The sequence below is a fragment of the Equus asinus genome, chromosome 21, assembly GCF_041296235.1.
Source record: "Equus asinus isolate D_3611 breed Donkey chromosome 21, EquAss-T2T_v2, whole genome shotgun sequence".
Classification (NCBI taxonomy): domain Eukaryota; kingdom Metazoa; phylum Chordata; class Mammalia; order Perissodactyla; family Equidae; genus Equus; species Equus asinus.
Window position 1 is genome coordinate 56,878,770 of NC_091810.1, and position 21,834 is coordinate 56,900,603.

At 44.6% G+C, this 21,834-nt stretch overlaps 1 protein-coding gene across 7 annotated transcripts in view; it reads right to left on the reverse strand.

Moving 5' to 3' along the window:
* ENTPD3 (ectonucleoside triphosphate diphosphohydrolase 3) overlaps positions 1-21,503 on the reverse strand; it is a 36,142-nt gene extending 14,639 nt beyond the window's left edge. The window contains exons 1-5 of one of the 7 annotated variants that reach the window (XM_014859649.3): positions 21,073-21,503; positions 20,285-20,336; positions 16,224-16,351; positions 9,035-9,152; positions 1,368-1,518 (exon numbers count right to left, since the gene is read on the reverse strand). In XM_014859649.3, the coding sequence (XP_014715135.2) occupies positions 1,368-1,518; positions 9,035-9,152; positions 16,224-16,351; positions 20,285-20,324 (437 nt within the window). In that variant the 5' untranslated portion in view covers positions 20,325-20,336; positions 21,073-21,503. Of the gene's footprint in view, positions 1-1,367; positions 1,519-9,034; positions 9,153-16,223; positions 16,367-20,284; positions 20,378-21,072 lie in introns of all 7 variants that reach the window. The other 6 variants (XM_014859650.3, XM_070493277.1, XM_014859651.3 and 3 more) reach the window with 6 other exon arrangements.
* Positions 21,504-21,834: the final 331 nt, after the last annotated feature.

The window sequence follows — 21,834 nt, forward strand, 5'->3', positions numbered from 1 at the left end:
AATACCACTGCTTGGAAATGAAATCCAAGTTTTCCCAGTTTGATCAGTTCCCATCCCAGCTGATTCTCATTAACTGTTTTTTTATATTTGACTTTTGTAGCAATTAAAATGTCCGCTAGTTCCTCAGAAGAAATGGATCACCATCAGAGACATTTTAACAAAGAGGAGTTAATATTTAACTTATTCAAATGGGACATTCACTTTTTTTCCCCAAGTGGTGAACTTTCTATTCCACGGTTTGTGTCACAAACTATAAACGACAGAGCCTTTTAATTATTTCTTACTGAGAGGACTGGGAGAAAAAAGCAACCAAGAAAAAGTCAGGTTCTTAAGAACTGTTTCCATAAGATAGAAAACTCAGAGGGAGGAATTTCTACATCATTTCTGTTTCAGGTAAAGAATAAATTTCAAACACAATGCAGACTCCAAAACTGAGCAAAGAAAGTGGACTTCCTTCCCCATTCTATGGTCAACCAGGACACAGGAATAGAAATAAAGATAGGAAAACTATAAGGGAAAGGCCCAATCCAACTGCAAGTGCTCCCAGATTTCTTTTGATGATCGTGTTTGCTCGTTCCTTTATATTTTCCGCATGCCCACACATATGATTTTACATCACTGGAATCAGACACAAAGCATCTTAGAAGCAGAATGAGTGTCATCTTTTGGGGATGAAACCTTGTTTTCAAAGTCTGGAGCAGCCTCTACCCTGTAGAGATTTAGGTTTGCTGTTTTTTTGTGGTGTTTCTTTTTTTTCCGAACTATTTTTCTTTTATTTCAAAGTCAAGGAAATACTATAGTGGAGAAAAAAATGAAGAGAAAGGACATTCACAAACAGCGCGCCTGGGCTAAAAGTCATGGTTGCAAATTTAGAAGGTAATTGAATGAAATGAGATGTTTGTTTCATAATAACTCCAAAGGCTTTGACTGGCATGAGGTGCAAAAATTTCATTATTTTAAAGCAGATCTCAGCGACATTTCGTACATGGGAAGAAGCTCCATAGCTATGGGTCGCACTTAGTGAAGCTGGTTGTGTACAGGTGTAAAAATACCAGGTGTCAAAAACAGTTTCTACTTTTCCAAAAAATTAGAGGCATACCCCACGAGCAGATTTCATGTTACCTTCCTTCTTTCCGAGTCCTCAGTAAAATCACCAAGGGAAAGGGAATCAATTTTAGAACTGTTTCTTTCTGGGTATTAAAATAAAGCTAAGAGTTTCCCAACTTTAATAGCCTAAATTTATGGCAGAATATGGGTTTCTTTCCTTCAGATATGTCCCAAGAAACAGAATTCCATTCTTGGCAAGATTCAACACATTCTTGGCTATTTTGGTCAAATGGGCTCCTTTGTGCCATTTCGGGCCTTACCTCAGCAAGCGCATCCCAGCTGTGGCCCCCAAGTAAATGCGGGTAGACCCATGGAGGTGGGCTGGAATCTGCCCCTTGACTTTTTGCATGCAATCATTAAAGCCTTTGGGGGCATCTTGAGGGTTCCCCCCATAGCTGGAGATTCCAGGGCCTGCAAAGCAAGCAGTCAGCAATTGTTAGCATTCCCAGGAACCGACAAGAGCAATACAATTTTTAAATAGAAAACAAATCAGCTTTGGAAATTAGTGGGTTTTAGTAGAGGGTTGGAAACAGGTGGATGTGCTATGTTCCATGTGGTCACAATGATGAGTCAACTCACAAAATATGGAAGAAAGAAATTACAAAGATGAAAAAAAAGAGCCAGCATGTGCTTAAAAAACATTTCTCATTACGGAAATTACAAACATAAATAAAAGACGAAGAACAGTATAATGAACCCCGTGCACCCACCTCACAGCTTCAACATCAATCAACTCCTGCTTCATCCGCACTCTCTCTCATTCTCTCCCCACAAAGCTAGCTGCAGACATGTTACCATTCCATTCCATAATCAGGACATTAGTATGTCATTAAAATACAAGAATTCTTTAAAGGAGCATAACCCAGTCCTATTATTATATCTATAAAAATTAAAAATAATTCCTTAATATAATAAAAAAAATCTAGTTAAGGTTCACATTTCCTCCAGATTCATATTTTTTCTCTCCCTTTCTCTCCCCCACCTCTCTCTTTCTATCTAGCTTGAAATAAATTCCATCCATTGCAATTGGTTGGTATGTCTCTTAAGTCTCTTTCAATCTATAGGTTCTGCCCTCCCTTTCTATTTTTTTTCCTTGTAATTAAAAAATTGTTTTCCTTGCCATTTTATTTGTCCTGCAGAGTTTCCCACAGCCTAGAATTTGGTGATTGTATCCCTGTGGCTCATTAACATGTTATTTGTTCCCGATTTTTCCTATATATTGAACGCACACATAACTGAATGCAGAGAATTAATCAGATTCAGGTTGGAACTTTTTCAGAGAGAACAATGTGTTGGGATTAATGTGCATGTCCAATAGGAGGCACATGTGTCCGGCTGTTTCTCTTTGTACCCTTAGCAGGCATCAATGATGATTGCTCAGATCCATTAGCCCATTAGGGTTTATGAAATGGTGATATTTTATTTCCATCATTCTTGCTTCACTTATTACCTAAAATGCTTTTATAAGAGGAAAACTTCCCCACCATTAACCATTTGGTTCCCCTACAGTACAATTTGTACAGGGACGGCAGGAAAAGTGTGTGACTCTTTCCCTTTATTTATCAGCTTAAAAAATACAGATTTCAATTGCAATATCCTTCCAATTTAACCATGAGTAATGGTATTTCATGTCCAAAATTTCAAAGCTAGGGTGCCTACTGCAAGTCTTTTCAGAGGACAGACCTAGGGAAAACTTTATTTCAAGAGAAAACATATCGCTAATTCTTACTGGTACTTCTAATTCAAAATTACAGGTTTTACTTAACTTGTTGGATCTTATATCTTTATCTTTTTTGCTATGCTAAAAATCCTGTTTTCAAGCAACTTCAACTTAATAACTTGCGCTTTATTTCACAATCCACACATAACAGTCTCAGTATAATAATACCAGCACTACCCACCAACTGTATGATTATTGAAAACAGTTTAAGATCTTTTCAAAGTTCTTTTTGTCCTTAGGCTATATCCCATTAGGCATGTGCAGTGTCCATAAATAAAGTTTTCCTGAAATAGACACATCCTAATCTGCCTGCATATTGTCTATGGGTACTTTCACACCACAGTGGCAGAGTTGAATAGTTACAACAGGGGCCATATGGCCAACAAGTAAAGAATATTTATCACCTAGCTCTTTACAGAAAAAGTTTGCTGTCCCCTAACTTAGATGATTTATAGGCATCTCCAACTTAATCCCTGTCATGCCCCCAATCAACTCCACTCCCAGTGTTCCCCACTCTCAGGAAATGGTCCCATCATGCACACAGTTACTCAGGTCAGCACTGACGCTCAGGCACCATCAGCTCACAATGAATCTATCATAAAATCTTGTTGGCTCTACTTTCAAAATAGCTCTCAAATCTGAGCACTTCTCACCCCCTTTCCCAGAACCATTCTAGATCAGAGTTTTTCAACCTCAGCACTACTGACATTTTGGGCTGGAGAATTCTTTGCTGTGGGGACTGTCCTGTGCAGTGTACAAGGTTTAGCAGCATGCCTGGCCTCTACCACTAGATGCCAGCAGCATCACCAATCAAAAATGTCCCCCCACACTGCCAAATGTTCCCAGAGGGGGCAAAATCGCCCCATGCTGAGAAGCAGTGGTGTAGGCCAGACCACTGCCACTTCATCTCCTACCTGGACTGCTCTCAGAGCCCTGGTCCCCGGGCTTCTAATCTTAGCCTCTGACCACGCGTTCTACATCAACCGCGTTATCCGTTAAAATTATAAGTCACATCATGTTAGTTCCCTGATCTGAATCTCCTCATGGCTTTCAAAAGACTCTGAAGAAAATTCATTCAAGTGAAAGTCAGATCCCTTCCTGCATCCCAAGGCCTCGGTCAGCCGGCTGGGCTACAGCTTTGTCTCATTTCTCACCTTTCCTCCCCTTCCTCATTCAGCTCCAGGCACACTGGCCACTTTGCTTTTCCTCAAAAATGCAGAGCAGCTTCCACCTTTGGCCTCTTCCCCTGCCATTCCCACTGCTTAGCACATTGTCCCCAGGACATTTGCCTGGTTACCCTCTTGTCTCATTTTGTCTCTGCTCAACTCTCACCTTCTTCGCCCTTCCCTGATGATCCTGTCCCAAATAGCATGATCCTGTCTCTGTCCACCTCCCTCACTTGATTTCTCTTCACAACATGTCTCCCTGACAGATTATATATCCACTTATTTACTATCTCCTTCATTAGACTCTAAGTTCTATAATAGCAGAGACTTCGTATATTTTGTTTATTTTAGAATTTCCAGTGTCAAGAACAGTTCCTGGCAAACAGCAGGCACCCAATCTGAATTTATTAAATACATGAATGAATCAATCAATCAATGAGATTTTCAAACCAGAATGCAATTCTACAGTAAGGGGATCATGCAGTCCAATCTGGAGCAAACAAAATACATTCTGCTAGAGCTGGTCTCTGGGTAGGGGCTGGTTAGGAGCAAGATAGAAGGTTGAAACTTGGGGTATCTGAGCATGTCACCTGAGGGTCTGTTTGCATAAGGTCCCTTAAGCCTCACAGATGGAAGAGGAGATTGGACTTACAGGTTCATGGACACTGAGATTCACCCTCTCCCCTCTCCCCCTCAAAAAGAGTTAAAAGTGCCAATCTGGGGAGAATGGGTTGGACAGATAGCACAAAACTCACTCAAGGTGGGACAGAAGCAAAAGACATGTGCCTCAGCTTGGGCTCGGGCCAAGAATTGGCAAAGGATGCTTTTCAACATTGTAGTGGTCTGATCCCTGAAGCAACTCTTTAAGGTATTTCAGTGGAGGAGATGGTTAAGTTTAGGCTTCAGTGGAGTTTGAAAACTTTTTACCCACTGGCTTAAAGAGAAAACATGAATGTACCTCGTAGGGGAAGGCAGCAGCAGGCATGAGCCCTGCACAGTGCAAAAGAGATGAGCGGCATGCAGGGAACCAGTCCCTCCTGGAGATGGCTTTACAACCAGCAGCCAGAGCTACAGACACCAGCACAGGACCAGCAGCAACAGCAGCACCCAGTGAACTCATGGAAAAGAGCAGCAACGGAGGACTAATACTCCCCAGGGACCCCCCGACAAAGAAATTTCTGAGAGCCTGGGCATCCAGGAAACACTGCTTGGTGAGAAAGCATTCACTACCTCCTCAGAATGACCTAGGCAAAAGAGTCCTGGGGAAATTTGCAACTGAGAAACAAGAAACCCAAATTATCCTTGGAGAAGCCACATGGCCCCAAGGGGATGACACTTGCCAAACTTCAACTCTGTAATTTGAGCTTTAGTTTGTGGTCATTTGGTCATTCAGAGTTTATATGGATCCTCAAGGCTACTGTGATCAAAGAGGGGAACATCCATTTATGGATGTGGTGTGGGTTCCATGACCCTGCCCCTCCCCTACACAACAGCTGGGGTGGGCCAAGGGGCCCTTCCCCTGAGAGAATGCCTATCTTCCCCATCAAAGTCCCACCTCTCCCTATAGTCAGAGGGCCATCAGGACTGAGTTGGCTGAATTGCTTTCTTGGGTCTAAAGACAGATCTTGTAACTATGGAACAGAGTAGCCATTTGGCAAGAATAACCACCAGGGGCCCGGCCCAGTGGCGCAGCAGTTAAGCGCCACTTTGGTGGCCCGGGGTTCGCCGGGTTGGATCCCAGGTGCAGACATGGCACCACTTGGCAAACGCCATGCTGTGGTACACATCCCACATATAAAGTAAAGGAAGATGGGCATGGATGTTAGCTCAGAGTCAGTCTTCCTCAGCAAAAAGAGGAGGATTGGGAGTAGTTAGCTCAGGGCTAATCATCCTCAAGAAAAAAAAAAAGAATACCCACCAGAAACTCTAGAATGTGGTGCCCCATGAATAACAATGGCTAATACTTATTGAGCACTTACTGTATGCCAGGTATTTGCTACCTGCTTTACATATATTACATCACTTAATTTTCAAATCATTCCTATGGGGTAGGTATTATTATGATGATTCTTATCTTAAAAAAGATGAGGGGGTCAAGATTCAGAAAGGTTTGATAACTTTCCAGAGCTCACACAGGAGGGATGAGGTGGTCTTACTCACTACTCTACACTATACTCTCTTTTCTTGAAGAGGATGGTCTCTTTTTTCTACAGGAGCATCCTTCTGCCCTCTTTCATGCTTGGAGGTGGGGAAATGGCTCAGAAGTTAGGAGAACAGAGATGGGATCTCTGGCCGAGGCCAGAACAAGGCTATGCTGCCTGTGTCTTGTTGACAACAATGCAAGCAGCACTCAGACAACATCCAAGTCCCCCGTTGTGGTGAGTCCAGAGCAGTGCCATGCAGATACTACTTCAAATAAAGACTTACTGTCCCAGCTGTCAGCTCCTTCAGGGTTTACCTCAGCTGCAGAGAGCTGCTTTGCTCAATGTCTTGCTCTTCCCAGGATGGCAACATCCGACGACTGATGGTGGCAGGGTATCACAGCCCAAGAATTTCAGGCCATTGCAACCCGATGTAGGGTAACTCTGATTGGCTGAAGCGTTGTCAGGCCTATGTTGCAGTGTGACTTCTCCTTCTGTCCAGTCCTGCTTCTTCTCCCTTCCTTCCACAGGCATGGATCTCTACCTTATATCCCAAATTCTCAGCATCTGCTTCTAGATAACCTAACTGTGAAATCTAGGCACCAGGGTAGGTAAGCTGCTGGCTGCCCTCCATGGAAGGGCAGATGGTCAAAACTCAACCCTGGTTATTCAAAGAAGGCTCTTGGTCTTCCTTTGGGAGAGGCTAATTCTGCTTCCCAACTTTTTCAATGCCATGTCCCCCAGGAAATTATTATATTTGGATGGCTCATGGAGGGACATTTAGGAGGTTGCCTGGGGCTGGAAGGACTGGTCCAGAGTCTCTAATCTCTGGTCTTGTGGGCTGAGGGTGTATTCTGTAACCCATACAGGACACACTGGTTGGGAAGCTCAGGCCAACTCAAAGATCATAATACTCTAAAGAGGGTGGCTTTTAAAAAGGCACATGCACATGGGTGCTCACACACACACACACACACACACACACACACTAACTGGGCTTCATTATATGGACTAAAGACTTCACTGTAAAGGGAAAAATTACAAAACTTTTGATAGAAGAATATCTTTATGACCTTGAGATAGGGAAGGATTTCTTAAATAAAACATAAAAAAGAGCCGACCACAAAGGAGAAGACTGATAGTTGTACCTACATAAAAATTAAGAACTTCTAGTCATCAAAAGACACCATGAAGAGACTAAAAAGACAACCAAAAACTGTGAGAGGATATTAGCAACAATACAATAATATTGTTCATATTCAGAATATACATATGAAGAATTCCAATGAATCAATAAGAAAAAGTCAAGCAATTCAGTAGGAAAATGAGCAAAAGACACGAGCTGACATTTCACAGAAAACAGAAACGGTCATAAACATATGAAAAGATATTAGTAACCTTATTAGTAACCACGGAAATACAAATGCCCATCAACAGGGAGAAATGAACAAGCTACTGCTGCTCATATCAACATAGATGAATCTTAAAAACCCAGTGTTAACGAACAAAACAAATCACAGAAGAATAAATGTTTAATTCCATTTTCAAAAACAGGAAAAACTAAATGCATAAGGACAAAACTATAAAGAAGAACAAGGAAACAGTCAACATAAAATTCAGGCTATGTTGTGGAGGAGAAAGGGAGTTTGCTGGAGGATCATTAAAGAAGCTGATAAGGTTCTATTTCAGGGTTGGCAGCTCACAGGCCAAATCCAGTTCACCACATTTTATATACAGCCTGAAAGCTAAGGTAGTTTTTACCTTTTTAAAAGGTGGGGAAAAATTATATGAATAATTTTTATTTTGAAGAAGATTAGCCTTGAGCTCACATCCACCGCCAATCCTCCTCTTTTTTCTGAGGAAGACTGGCCCTGAGCTAACATCCATGCCCATCTTCCTGCACTTTATATCTGGGACACCTGCCACAGCATGGCTTGACAAGTGGTGCGTAGGTCTGTACCCAGGATCTGAACCGGTGAACCCCCGGCTGCTGAAGCAGAATGTTTGAACTTAACCACTGCGCCACCAGGCCAACCCATATATGAATAATATTTTGTGACATTTGAGACTCAAATGAAATTCAAAATTTCCGGGTCTGTAAACAAAGCTTTACTGGAATAGAACCATGCCTGTTTGTTTACATATTGTCCATGTTCATCCCTCTCTCCACCACATCCCCTCCCCCAATGACATACACAGTCAATTGGAATGCAATTCCCTATGGGAATACAATTTTCCACAAGTCTCTCATGTTTCTACATATCTTATGAGCAGAGGCACTGACTGCCTTTGTTCTAGATTATTTTAACAAGGATGTCTGCATAATGAACAGGCTCAGAAGACAGTGATAGTGTTTCCCCCCCGAGCAAAAGGCAAGTATGCTCAGTGCCCATAATACAAGTTTCACATTCCCTAATCTCAGGGTTCCTCTTCTGTTACACAATCCGCTGTATGCGCAGGTACTATCTAGCCCTCTTTACATCATCCTGTGCAAAGTGGGGCTCAGTGAACTAGTGCAAGAAAATGCTGATAGTCTGGCTACCGCTATTACTGTGAGTAATAAACAGTCCTTCATTTCCAACCAAGGAATCTTTTGTCTTCCATCAGCATCCATGCAAGTGTGGCATGGTAAAATCTCATACCATTCACAGTTCTTGACACGCCTTCTCCTCCATGTTTTACAGATGAGAAAACTGAGGCCCAGAGAAGGGAAGTGACCAGACCAAGGTCACTGCACCGATGAGTAACAGCCCAAGCACAAGATCTCCTATTTTCCTGGCACCCAGTTAGTGCTCATTCCCTGCCCCCAGGTAGCTTCTCAGGACCCCTCCAGCCTCTGGAGGACATTAGGACTCTCCCTTGCTTCCCTTTGGGCCTCCCAGACTCGCTCTGGGCCTTACCTTTCACCTTACATTCGAAGGTTTGATTGACCACTCCAGTATTATTCTCCTTCTCTGCTGGCCACTGATACACATAGAGTGTGGTTCTGGAAGACCCAGCATCGAACACGATTCCATACTGAACAAAAAGAGAAAGGGAGAGTTAGAAATGGGCCGAGCCCTTCTGAAGACTTCTTTTCCCAGTGGGCCACTAAGAACCCCAAATATTCTCAAGAGCTTAATCCACACTGCCTCATTTAGGTAGGGGCTGACCAAGAAGAAAAAACTGTTTTCTCCAAACCAACTTTACCTCTTTGGATTGTGGGGGAAGATGACAGGATGAGGTGGGCCGGGTGTTTTAGGGCATGGTTCTCAGGCTTGGCCACACTTTGGAATCACTTGGGGAGCTTTTAAAACTCCTAATTAAACTCCATTAAATCAGAACCTCTGGGAGCGGGCCCAGGCAGCAACAGTTTTTAAAGCTCCCTTGGTGATTCCGATATGCAGCCAAGGTTGAAAATCAGTACTCCGAGGATCTTGTGTGCAAAGACAGGTCCCCTGATCCCTCCTCATCCAGACCACTGAGGTGGGGGACAGAAGCCACCTGGGTCTCAGGAGGGAAATGAACGGTCGGTCCCCTGGTGCCCTCTATTCTCCAAACTTCCAGGCCTACCAGTCTGGAAATAAACAACCAAAAGGACACTAGAGGTAAGAAGTTCTCACAAGGGAGAGACACATCAGTATCTGCATCAGCCTTCAGAATGAAAGTATTCACAATTAAGGAGGAAAAAACAAAAGACAAACTAATGTCGAAACATTGTCCCATTTTGCTAACGTGTGTACGAACAAAAGGATAGGAGGGTATTGCCAGAGCAGTGCCAGGGCTAGCCGTGCACCAGAGAGTAGGCTGGGATTCCTGGGCCATCTCACCCAGCTTGAGGCAGGCACCAAGGAGCTTCACCTGAAGGTGTGGGCCAGCCCAGGCCTGAACCAAGCCTGATCAGAAAAGAGCATGTGACAGTGGCCTATGGGGATTGGAATGAGTAATGCTGACCTAGGTCAGTATCTGGTTGAGCCTGGAGCCAGCCCAGGGCATCAGAGGCTCTGGGTGGCAGCTCTTCCCCAATTCCACCGCTGTTGGGTTACCCTAGCTTATCCCAGGGAGGAAGATGGAGTTGGGTTGTGGTGGCAAGTCCACTCGGATGGATTCTCCCTTTTATGACCCTGGGTGAGAGGTCTAAGATCTCTGGGTTTCCTGATCTTGAGACAACTTACTTGCAGATGTCCATAGGAGACCATATGCCTGATGCTTAGTGGGTGCTCAATAAATACAGGCTATATAGAAAAATCAGTAAAGTAAAATAAACAAATAAAATTACAAACCAAGAAAAAGAGAATAAAAGTAAATAACACTCCTCAATCCAACTATTCTTTTCACACCTTGTTATCTATCTTTTCCAATGGTCATCTGTGCAAATAGCTACATATATAAATGTGTTTAGACACATTTTTAAATCAACACAGGAGTGTACTGTACACAGTCTTTTCCAATGCTCTTTTCTTACTTAAAAAGTATAGGATGAACAACCCTCTCTGCCAGTAAAAATACTGATGTCATCATTTTTAACACATTCATCACATCCATTGTGAGATGCATAATTTATTGAACCAGTTCCCCAATTCCAGACATTTAGGAGGGTTCCGACTTTCTACTATCACAAATACTTGTTTCATTTGAAATGGGACCAAATAAAAAAATGTTGCTCCAGCTTCTCAATCACAGCTTCTTCATTATATTGCAGTAGAACATCCTGTATACATTGGTATTTGAACTTGGACAGCCTCTTAATCTCAGCCATTCAGTCTGATGAGTGTTGACTGGGATCCTGACATGACACCCCCCATGGCGAACAAGGGAGGCATTGTTCATTATCTGTTCCAGGCAGAGGCTCCCGGTGAGATTAAAGCACAGGTCAAAACTGAAGGAAACCAGGCCCTCAAGAGGTCTGAGCCTGCATATCAGTCGGCTTTCTTTCCTCCCTCCTACTGCTGACCTGATCACCACCCCTTCAGTGCCCCTCCATGCCTGGTGCTGACAAGAGGAGAGAGAGAATAAGAGGACAACTACTCCAGAGGGTACCTGCCTTTCCCCAAATCTTTATTCCAGCCTTTCACAAAGAACGTGTTTTCCCTGTGTATGAAGCTCGGGGCTGCTGAGCCAAGATCAGAAAAAAGGAAGAACGTCTCTTCTCCTCTGTAACTCAGCTGGGATCCAGTTTGCACCCGGGTAGGGGGCAGCTACAGACTTCGCTCTGGGAGCCTGGAGAAATGGCTGCACCTTAGGCACTGCCGAGGTGCTGACAGGGGCCAACCTTGAGGCCCAACACTACTTCTGGCTAACACTGACCCACTCCCGTCATCGTTCACCGACATTTTCAACAGTGAAAAAATTGGTCTTTAACCTGTCTTCAGAGTTCATTTGCCTAGATCCGTGGAACTCAATGTGGTTCCTGGGAAGGAGGGGAGAGGAAGGAATGAACTTCATTCAGTTCAGCTAGGTGGGTGATGCTTGGATGAAAAGGGATAAGTAACCCTCTGCCTAATGCAGTGTCAGAAAAAACACAGCTAGAATGTGGAAGTGAAGACACACTCTGGGTTAACCAAAAGGAAACAGCCTTCCATATGAACCCTGTGGTCCAAAACTTAAGGACTGTGTGAACTTTTAACAAAAGCAAAAGCAAAGGTCAGATCAGCGTTCTTAGATTTGTTTATTATTATTATCACTATTACCATTACTATAATAACAATAGCAGGAGTAATAAACATTTGTTGAGTACTTATAATATGCCAGGCCCTGCACAGAATGCTTCAGTGTTGCATTTCTAAGGCAGGTATTATCATTACCCCACGTGACAGATGAAGAAACTGAGGCTCACCAAGGTAAATAATTGCCCAAGGTCACAGACTTGGGATCAAGCCTCGGTCTAACTGACTTTCACACGTGTACACATAGCCCCCATGCTTTCACTGAGCTCCAAGGAAACCAAGTCTAATGGGCTGACCGCTTAGTAACAAGGTGACTGGTATGTCACACTTTCTTTGTTCAGACAAAAAGTCCCTCGAAGGCAAACTCTTTGTTAAGTGGAGTGCAAATCTGGCTGGAAAAGAGGTGGACCAATTGGAATAGGGAGCCAGGGCTTTCTGAAAAGGAAGAAACCAATTGTCCACCTCTTGCTCTCCAAGTGGTAAACCAGGGTGAGCCAACAGGCATGGATCCAGGCCGACAACTGAGAATGGATGAGGGTTAGAAGGGAACGGTTTTAATAGAGGCTGGCACAGTGGCTGTGCTTTGCAGACTAATGGCTGAGCATGGGAGTGTGACCCAAGACGGGGATCTAATGTGACTTGAGCAGGTCATGGCAGAAAAGCTGCATCCCTCAAACCATGAGACCATGCAGGCCTCTTTTCAACAGTGACACTGTGTAGCTGCAAGAGGTAATAGTAATGGGGTCTTGACAATATTGGTCTGAGAAGCTCCAGGCTTCTGGACAACTGTGATTAGGGGTGAGGAGGGGGAAGCCTCAAGAGGAAGATATTGGACTTAATAATAATAAAGCGGGTGGGGGCCTGAGTGAAAAATAAAAGCGACGTTACCATGTTTCATCTTCAAGCTGGTAGAGCAGGTCAGACCAGTAACAATGAAAAAGAGAATGGGGACATTTCGAGCCTTAACTAAGTTTTAATAGTTCTGCTCTTAAACTCAGATAAACCAGGTTAGGGAAGCCACGGTTTGGATTTAATAGCCAGATATCATGACCTTGCATGAGGGTCTTGAGGAACATTCCAGGGCCCTCCAGATAGGCCACTGTGGAGCTGGCCCCTCATAACCAACTGTCAGCTGCACATAAAAGCAAAACAAGGTTCAGAGTATGAAAACATAAACCTAACAGTAAAGAAGCCCTTAGATCCATTCAGCTTCACCTCCACAATGGCCCTTTCTGTCCCTAGCATGTACTGCAGAACAAAGGGAAAGAGCGACCTCAGCACCTGAGCAAAGCCGCTCGTGGAATGCTCTCTTCCAAGCTGTCATTCTGCTCCTGGTCCAACTGGCCCAGAACATCTGTCTGTTCTCACATTGAATCCACTCAATTAAGCGGAGTGGGCTTTCTGAGCCAATATTCCAATGTTATACAACTTCCTGTGCCCTACAACTGTGACTGGGGCCTGATAACAAGAATCCGAAGAGATTAAAAATCCTCTCTTTGAACTGTCTGCTAATTGGTGAGGGTGAGTCTTCTACTCCTTCCAAACCCTTGCTCAAAGCCAAGGTTTGTGGTTCTCTTTTCTTCCTTCTATACCAGTTCTGCTACTTCCGATCTGGTTAACTATGGGAAGCTATTTGCCCTTTCTGTTCCTGTTTTCTCATATGCAAAATGGGGATAATAATAACCGTATCAGCATGGAACAGTCACTGAGGGTTCCCTGCTCACAATCCCTGTGACCTTGCCACTGTGATGTGCAACCATGCACTTGCCACCTGCCTGAAGTCTTTCTCTAGTGGCCTGAGCCTACCTGAGCACACAGTATGCCAAAAATACGAGAGTTAGCATAGCCCTCAGTGAATAACAGAAGTTGGTGTGTATTTATGCCCTTGAGTGAGATAACTGTGAGGCAGGTGTCCTATATATCCCTTGGTAGAGGACAAGTCTGAGGAGAGCTCTACACTGGCTCCCAGAGATGCCCAGCAGGACGGAGAACCAGTTGTCCACAGTGATAAGCTGCCGGGTAACAGGCCCTCCACTGGCTGCCTTCCCTCCTGTCTCACTTCCCTATCCCGTACCCGTGCTTCTTGCGGACATTCCTGGGCGGCCTACTTACACTCACATCTTTCACTAGGGGAACCCATCTGACACAGCAGCATTAAATATGTGTGGTTCCTCCTTCAACAGTGCCCTTCATACTGCTCCGGAATCTACGTTTCTCCACTCAGTTTGCTCTTCCTGTCTTCTAAGTCCTCCATGTCCCTCAGTGTGAACAGAGGACTTACCTCTCACCTCCCAGAATAAGTGGAAGCCAGTAGCTGGCACTCCCTTAATCAGTCCATCCCTAACTTTCATAGGGCCTGAGGAAAAATTATACAAATAAAGGCTTTTGCTTTGCTCTCCCCGCCGCCCCGTCTTCTTCCCATCCTGGCAAATCCATGAAGTGCCTTGTGCACTTGCATGTTGACTCTAGAAAGTGGAAGCTCAGACCCCACATCCGTGCTCCGTCTGTACTCCCTGCAAGCAGCTGCCCCCTTGCCACCCCTCAGACCAGTGGTGAGGTTGGCCCTCAGGAGGAGGCTCAAACAGACTCTGGATTCTGGGGTCCCAGGCACCACAGCATGTTCTAGAAGGGAAAGCATGGCTCTGAGTGGGTACATTTCCTTGTCCCATGGAGAGAGATAAACCTACAGTGCAGCTAGAGTTGGTTTCTCTGAAATATGGGGTCTAAGAGTGGTTTCTGAGGTCTAAGAGTGGTATTAGCCTTCCCCTCAATTGGGAGGTACTTCTCTCCCCCAATTCAGCAACCTTCCTGCATTTACATCCATCCTCCCCACCTTCCCTCTCTACAAAGGAGGAAGTGCTCTCCTATCAGAGGTCAATACCTCCTCCTGGGTTCCCCATTCAGAACTTAGGATCAAGGAGAGCTGGGCGCTAAGTGAAGAGAGCCCTGGCCTTGGGAACAGGAGGGACCAAGTTTCAGTCCTGGTCCTGCCAACCACTGGCTAAACATATGCTTCCTCACTTGCAAAATGGTGGTGACAGTGCTTGCTCTGTCCACTTTCCATGGCTGACACAAGGTTTAAATGAGATAATTCAGGGGAAAAAGCTCACTAAACTGAGTAGTAATTTACAAAGTGTAAGGAGATGGTATTACTCCTAGTTTCAATCCTGACTTTATATAGTTCATAGAAGAAGGCAGTGCCTGGAACTTGGGAAAACAGCTTCCCTAGGCCTTAGCTAGTATCTTTGGACAACCAGATAATTTGTTTTCCTCTCACCACTGGATAGATGCATAAGGGTTTTTTTTTTCTTTTTCTTTTTTATTCATGGGAGGCTGAGATTCTTAAGTAAAATGTCCTATAAAAGAACCAAATGCCATTATCTAAAGGAGATTTTACTTTAATGCTTTAGAAAAGTGGCCTCAGAATGGTAGATCAAACCCACCCTCAGAGCCAACGCAATATTAGTTTCTTTTTTGTCTTCTAAAAACTTCTATTTCAGATATAGCTTTTAACAGTTGCTAACAGCCAGAAGATGGAGAAAGGACTCGTGAGGCCAAGGGTAAACGCCAAATTAGATTCAAATAAAACAGATGAATTACTTGGCCTCAGTGGCCCCCCAGCTAAGAAAGGTGTTTATTTTTAAAGAGTCATAAGAAGATAAAAACAAAAGATGTGCAACAGAGACTATAAATAGCCTCAAAGCCTAAAATATGTCCTATTTGGCCCTTTACAGAAGAAGTTTGCTGACCTCTAACCAAAATGATTGACGGTCTCACCGACTTTCTTCACCTTTCATCTGACAGTCCCTCATGGGATCACCTCCTATCATCCTTACAGCCAAGACTGGGGTGATATATGAGTCTCAGCCTACCAGAGACCATCTGACAGGCCATTTGGGGATGGACTTATCAAGGGCTGAGAGAGGCCTCTGGAACTGAGCAGGAGGTCCCGAGTAATTTTTCAGGGGGTAGAGTCAGAGGGATCGTGGCACACTTCTAGATCTAAGAGATGTGGCACAAAAATGGCTCAAGGAGACTTTTCAAGTCCTTTATTTTTTGTTCACCAGACTAGGCCAAAAGAGGGGCCTGGGTTTCCTAGTCTCCACTCACAATCAGGGTTATATGGTCTGGGGGAATGAACAAGCTGATGAATCTTTCGTAGCCACCTGTAACTCTTGGCTACAAAGCCCAGCTTTGGTTCTAAGAGTCAGGAGTCAAAGCAAGACCACGCAGTCCTTGGAGAAGGTGTCACCATTATCAATCTGTAGCCTCAAACATCACAAACCACGTGTTTCCAGATGTTTTCCCCTGGGTCTTACACTACCTTCCCTTGGCTCCAGCTGGAGGTGAGGGAAAGGATTTTCTTCTCTTCTAATGCATGGCTTTAGAATTATTGATGTCACAGAACATTGCTTCCCTTCAATGCCAAACTCTTTACACTCACCTTCAGACCTGGAGGGAGGACCTCTTTCTGGTGAATCTGGATGACCGTGATAGTCACAAGCACCACAACGCTCAAAAGTAAGAACACCAAGGCAACGATGGCTGGGGTTCGAGAGAGAGCCTTGAGGCCTAAAAATGGGAAGACTCAGAAGACACATAAAGAACAAGGTACTGGCCTTCTTCGTAGAATCCAAGAACCGTGTGTATAAGTCACTTCCTCTAACTTTAGTGAGACCCACACTTTTAAGGAGGAGCAGCAACTGGACTCCAATACCCACTTACCTTCCCACCAAGGAGTAGACTAAAACAGTGCTTGCAGGGAGGGTATGCTTGGTTTAGTTTTCTGGTATTTCCCAGTGTGTTATGCATATTACTGGTCATCCCTGAGATAATTTACAATAACATTTGTTTTAACATAGATTAAAAAAATAGAAGCTTTCTATTAAAGCAGGTGATATAATTTATTTCATTTAAAAATAATCTCAGATAAATAAAAAGAAATTAATACTGTATTTCAGATATAATCAATGATTATAAAGGTGACTTTTGTTAAGCAAATGGTAACGTCTGAATTTCTAAAATATTTGAGTTCCCAATAAGAACTCAACCTCAGTCATTTTTCCTTTGTCTATAGTGAAGGCATTGGGTCTCAGCTACATCTTCACAAATCAAGAGCAACTAGACCTTATCCATGTGTTCTCTCCCAAAGGAGCCACGTAATATCTGGTATTTGTATTTTAATCAAAAGACATAAATTATATCCAATCACCTAAAAGCAAAAAAAAAAAAATGAAGCATACAAATAATCTTCAACTATATAGGCTCTGAATAATTATATTATTATATATGTATTGTATAATTATATATAGTGTTATAATAGACCAGTCTATTCATTAAATTTAAACTAATATTGCTTAACTGGATGATTATGAGCAGATATTTACTTGGGTCTTTTTCTTTTTTTTTGAGGAAGATTAGCCATGAGCTAATATCCACTGCCAATCCTCCTCTTTTGCTGTGGAATTTTGGCCCTGAGCTAACATCCGTGCCCATCTTCCTTCACTTTATATGTGGGATGCCTGCCACAGCATGGCTTGGTAAGCTGTGCATAGGTCCGCGCCCAGGATCCGAACTGGTGAACCCCAGGCCTCCAAAGCAGAGTGTTTGAACTTAACTGCTGCACCACTGGGCCGGTCCCTACTTGGATCTTAACAAACCAGTGTGGGCTAATAAAAATTTCGTAAATAGGGGCTGGCCCGGTGGCCGAGTGGTTAAGTTCGCGCGCTCCGCTGCAGGCGGCCCAGTGTTTCGTTGGTTCGAATCCTGGGCACGGACATGGCACTGCTCATCAAGCCACGCTGAGGCAGCGTCCCACATGCCACAACTAGAAGGACCCACAACGAAGAATGTACAACAATGTACTGGGGGGCTTTGGGGAGAAAAAGGAAAAAAGTAAAATCTTTAAAAAAAAATTTCGTAAATAAAGTAGCGAATACATTAAACAAAGAAACTACTACTGCGATACACTGAAATGATTCCATTTATGTGAAGTTCTAAAACAGGCAGGTGACAGAAATCAGAACAGTGATTGCCCCGGGGGTTTGGGACAGTCATTCACTGGGAAGGAACACATGGGTGCTTTCTGGGGGAACGGAAATGCTCTTTATCTTAATAGGATTGTGGGGCATATGGGTGTGAGTTTTTGTCAAAATTCACCAAACCTTTCAAAGCTTTTTGGGAAAAATCTGAAAATCAAGGTAAACTAGCTCCTTAAGCACAATTTCCCTTAAAAAAACAAAAACGATCCTGATAAATTGTCCCTATCCTAAATACATCCTTTTGGAAAGCAAGAATACCCAACTTAGGGGCATAACTGAAGATCTACCTATTTCAGTGTATATAAGTTATACCTAATTTTTTTAAAAGATAAAAAGACATTCAATTACAATGTTGACTAAATAATAGTCTTGGTAGAAATATTATGGCATAAATATAAATGGTGACACCTAAATGGCTGAATAGGATAAATATTGGCATAACAGAAAGATCAGTGGATTTGGAGAATCCCAATATGTCTCTCACCAATTGGGCATTTAAATGTAAATTAATTAAAATTAAATATAAAAATTCAGTTTCTCAATTTCACTAGCCACATTTCAAATGTTCAATAACCACATGTGGCTAACGGCTACCATTTGGACAGTGTAGTTACAGAACAATTCCATCATCACAGAAAGTTCTATTGAACAGCAATGGGCTAGACCCTGTCCTATTCCAGGACATTTATTTTTAGATCAACATAACCTATGCTTTACTCCTTCATTATTTCTAGGAGACATTTTCCCAGAAGAAAAAAAAGATGTGTATACCAACATACAGAATTAGATTCAGCCTCAATATCCAGTCATATCATAACACTTATTACCTGGGGAGTCCAGTCATGCAGTGGGTCTCAATGGCTCAGAACAGCTACATCTTTCTGCCCCATCTGATTCCCCTGCAGGACAGATGCTGCTACAGACACTTCCTGACATCAAAGGTCGGTCACTTAACACCTTGAGTCTCCCATCTTGTGACTGGGAGTGTAAATTAGCGCAGCACCAAGGGAGGGCAATTTGTCAATATTTATCAAAATTGCAAATGTGCACACCATCTGACTTGCAATCCCACTTCTGGGAATTTATCCCACAGAACTAGCCCCTCATGTGTAAAATGACTTATACAGAAGGTTACTCATTGCAGAATTGTTTGTGATAGCAACTGCAGGGAGGCCAACACTGTGGAGTTGACCTTGAGAGCCTCTGAAGGGATCCTCGATCATTTTCCTGTGATTCCGGATAACATTACATGAACCAGCCAGGAATCAGTTTATCCACAGAGGCAAATTTTTGCATCAACTTTTAAAGAATGCACATATTGATTTCAGTTATAGAGATTCAAGAAATTTGTTCCCCCCGAACAAGACACGGTAAAAGTTTAATCTGCCAAGTTAAACTTGTCCTCTGGAAGGAAGGTAACAAGTTAGCCTGTATGTGTGTGTTACAGTATATGTGTTAAAATTTCAAAGTGTTTGGGGAAAACCTGGCAATCAAAGTAAACCAACCCCTTAGGTACAATTTCCTTTTACGAAAAAGAAGATTCTTTAAATTGCCCCTACTATCCTAAAATAATATCCTTTTGGAAGACAAGAATACCCAATTTAGGGGCATGACCAAAAAACATGTGTCCACGGGGTGGGAGGGGGTGACATACAAGCGGTCTCCTGACCACAGCCCCGTGGCTGGCCTCCTGCATCCTCTGTGCTGCAGCAGTTTTCAGGTACAAAGCTATGATTACCTTAAGCAAACACTTGCCCCAGTCGAAAAGCCTATCACAAAGCAAAATGGACCAGACGAGGTTTCTTTCATTTAGGGAATGCAGCCTAGAGCTGCACTGTCATTAGGGCTGGACAAACACTGTAATTACGAGGTGTCTACCTGAGAGTGGAGAGGCCAGACGCTTCTGGGCCTACACACGGGCAAATGCACAAAGTGCTCCAGAGGCGGGCAGGCGGGGCAAGCCTGAAAGTGTGTGTGTGTGTGTGTGTGTGTGTGTGTGTGTGTGAGAATTCTACACATGTGCCTGCAGTATCAGTGGTAACAACGCTGACCTATGGTGGGGGTGGGCAATGCTGGGGGTGCTGTGCCAGCACCAACACTTGGATGGAAACAGAGGAAAGATCCGAGTACTTTACAATTCATCACAAAATCAACAATATTCTAAAGCAAACCTTACACACAGTTGGGTAAGGGAAACCACAAGGGCCAAATTAATGGATTATGCAAACCGGAAAAACCTTTCAAATGAACCTGCATGTTAGTCCTTGTTCTCTGTGGCTTTGATGAAAAGCATTACTTTTATCTGAGGAATGCTGGCGGTGAGGGCCTGATGAGCAACTGAGTCTCAAACCAAAGAGGTGAGACAGTCATTTGCAGGGGACACGGATGAACAACTGTGGACCGAGGCTGGGATTCTCAGGGCGTTTGACAAAATCACACTTGCTGACTGCTGAGAGATACTAACCTGCTTGCTCACAAGGTTGGCGAGTCAGCACAGTGAACATCCTTCCTCCTGGCTGCAGGTGAGAGAAGACAGAACACAGTGTGTCCACGGCCCCTGACAAAAGAAGCTCAAAAAACTTGCACAATGTTAAAGCACAAACCCACTTTACTTTTTCCACCCCAAAACCTCATAGGGGACAGATGAACCTAGAACTTCGGAGATAGACCCAAAGTTGGGATTAAATTCTAGTGTCACCTCCCCAGATGCAAGGAAAGGAAGATGAACGGGTTAGTTGAAATTTTAAACTGAAAAAAAAACCTCAGAAAATAAGTCAATCTTTTCCTGCAGATTTTTCCGCTGAACACACCACCCCCTGCAGAACAAATCTTCCACTATTATTAACATTCGCAGGGCTGAGGCAGGGCTGTTCTTCAAAGCGCACCAGCAAGGGAGGTTTCTGCGCGTGTTCCCCATCCGCGAGCCTGGAGTCGCCCTTTCAAGACCCAGGAGGGGTACCTTGACCTGCTGGCTGACCAACTCCAAGGGGATGGCGAGTCCCCCGGAATCCAGCGCCCCAGGACCTGGGCAGCCCCACTCTGGACTGCGCCCCGACACAGTCAAGGCATCTATGCGCCTAGCGCATCTCCGGACCCACAGAGGCGCCCGGTAAAAAAGTGTCCTCCTCTCAGGGCTTGGCAGGGACCACCTCCCCGCAGCCCGAGAATTTGGGGCTCGCGTCCTTCAGTCCCTCCCTCCCGCTCTCTGCGGAATCCGATTCCGTTTCCTTCCCTCCCCGCCCTCAGACTCACGAAGCTTCCCGCTCCTTCCTCGGCGGCTCGGGCGCGGGGTCCCCTGTCCTCACCTGCGCACGGACGACCCGTGGAAGGCGACCGGCGGGGCCGCAGTGGCAGCCGGCGGCCAGCGCGCAGGAGGCTTCGGGCAGAGGAGGCGGAGCGGGGCGGGGCGGGGGCGGTGCAGCGCGACCGGGGACCGCCCCCTGGGCTGGCTCGAGGCCGAGCACCTCTTCACCTTCCCTCTTCTAGTTCGCTCCACCATGGCCTGAACCCAAAGTGCGAGGGGCAGGGGCGAGGCCTCGGCCCTCCCCCACAATCCGGCCGGGCCTACCTGGAGAAGAGGGGTAGGCGTTCACTGCCTGCCTGCCTCTTCCTCCCATGTCAAGGCCAAGAACATTTTGCTCTCTCTTTTAGTTCCCTCCAGCAACACCCCAAGCCTAAATGGAGAGGAAGTTGGGGGAAGGGCGGGACGGAAACGGAGCACTCCGTGGGTGGACACAGATCGGCCAGGTGCCCCATCTTTCTGTAGAGAAGAGGCCAGTAAACGCCTGTAATGTTGGGGGTGACGTGAGTAGGCAAACTGATCCCTGGGCCACCTGGGCCAGGAGAGACATTCCCTCTCAGATATTGTAGCAGACTGCTGTGGACATGCCCAGGGACATTCTCACTGCTCACTAAGCAGTGTTCTCCCATACCCCATTTTATATGGGTGTCTTTAGGCCAAAACTCAGGACAAGCACTGTCTGGAAGACGCCGAACAGGAAAGAGAACAAAAAT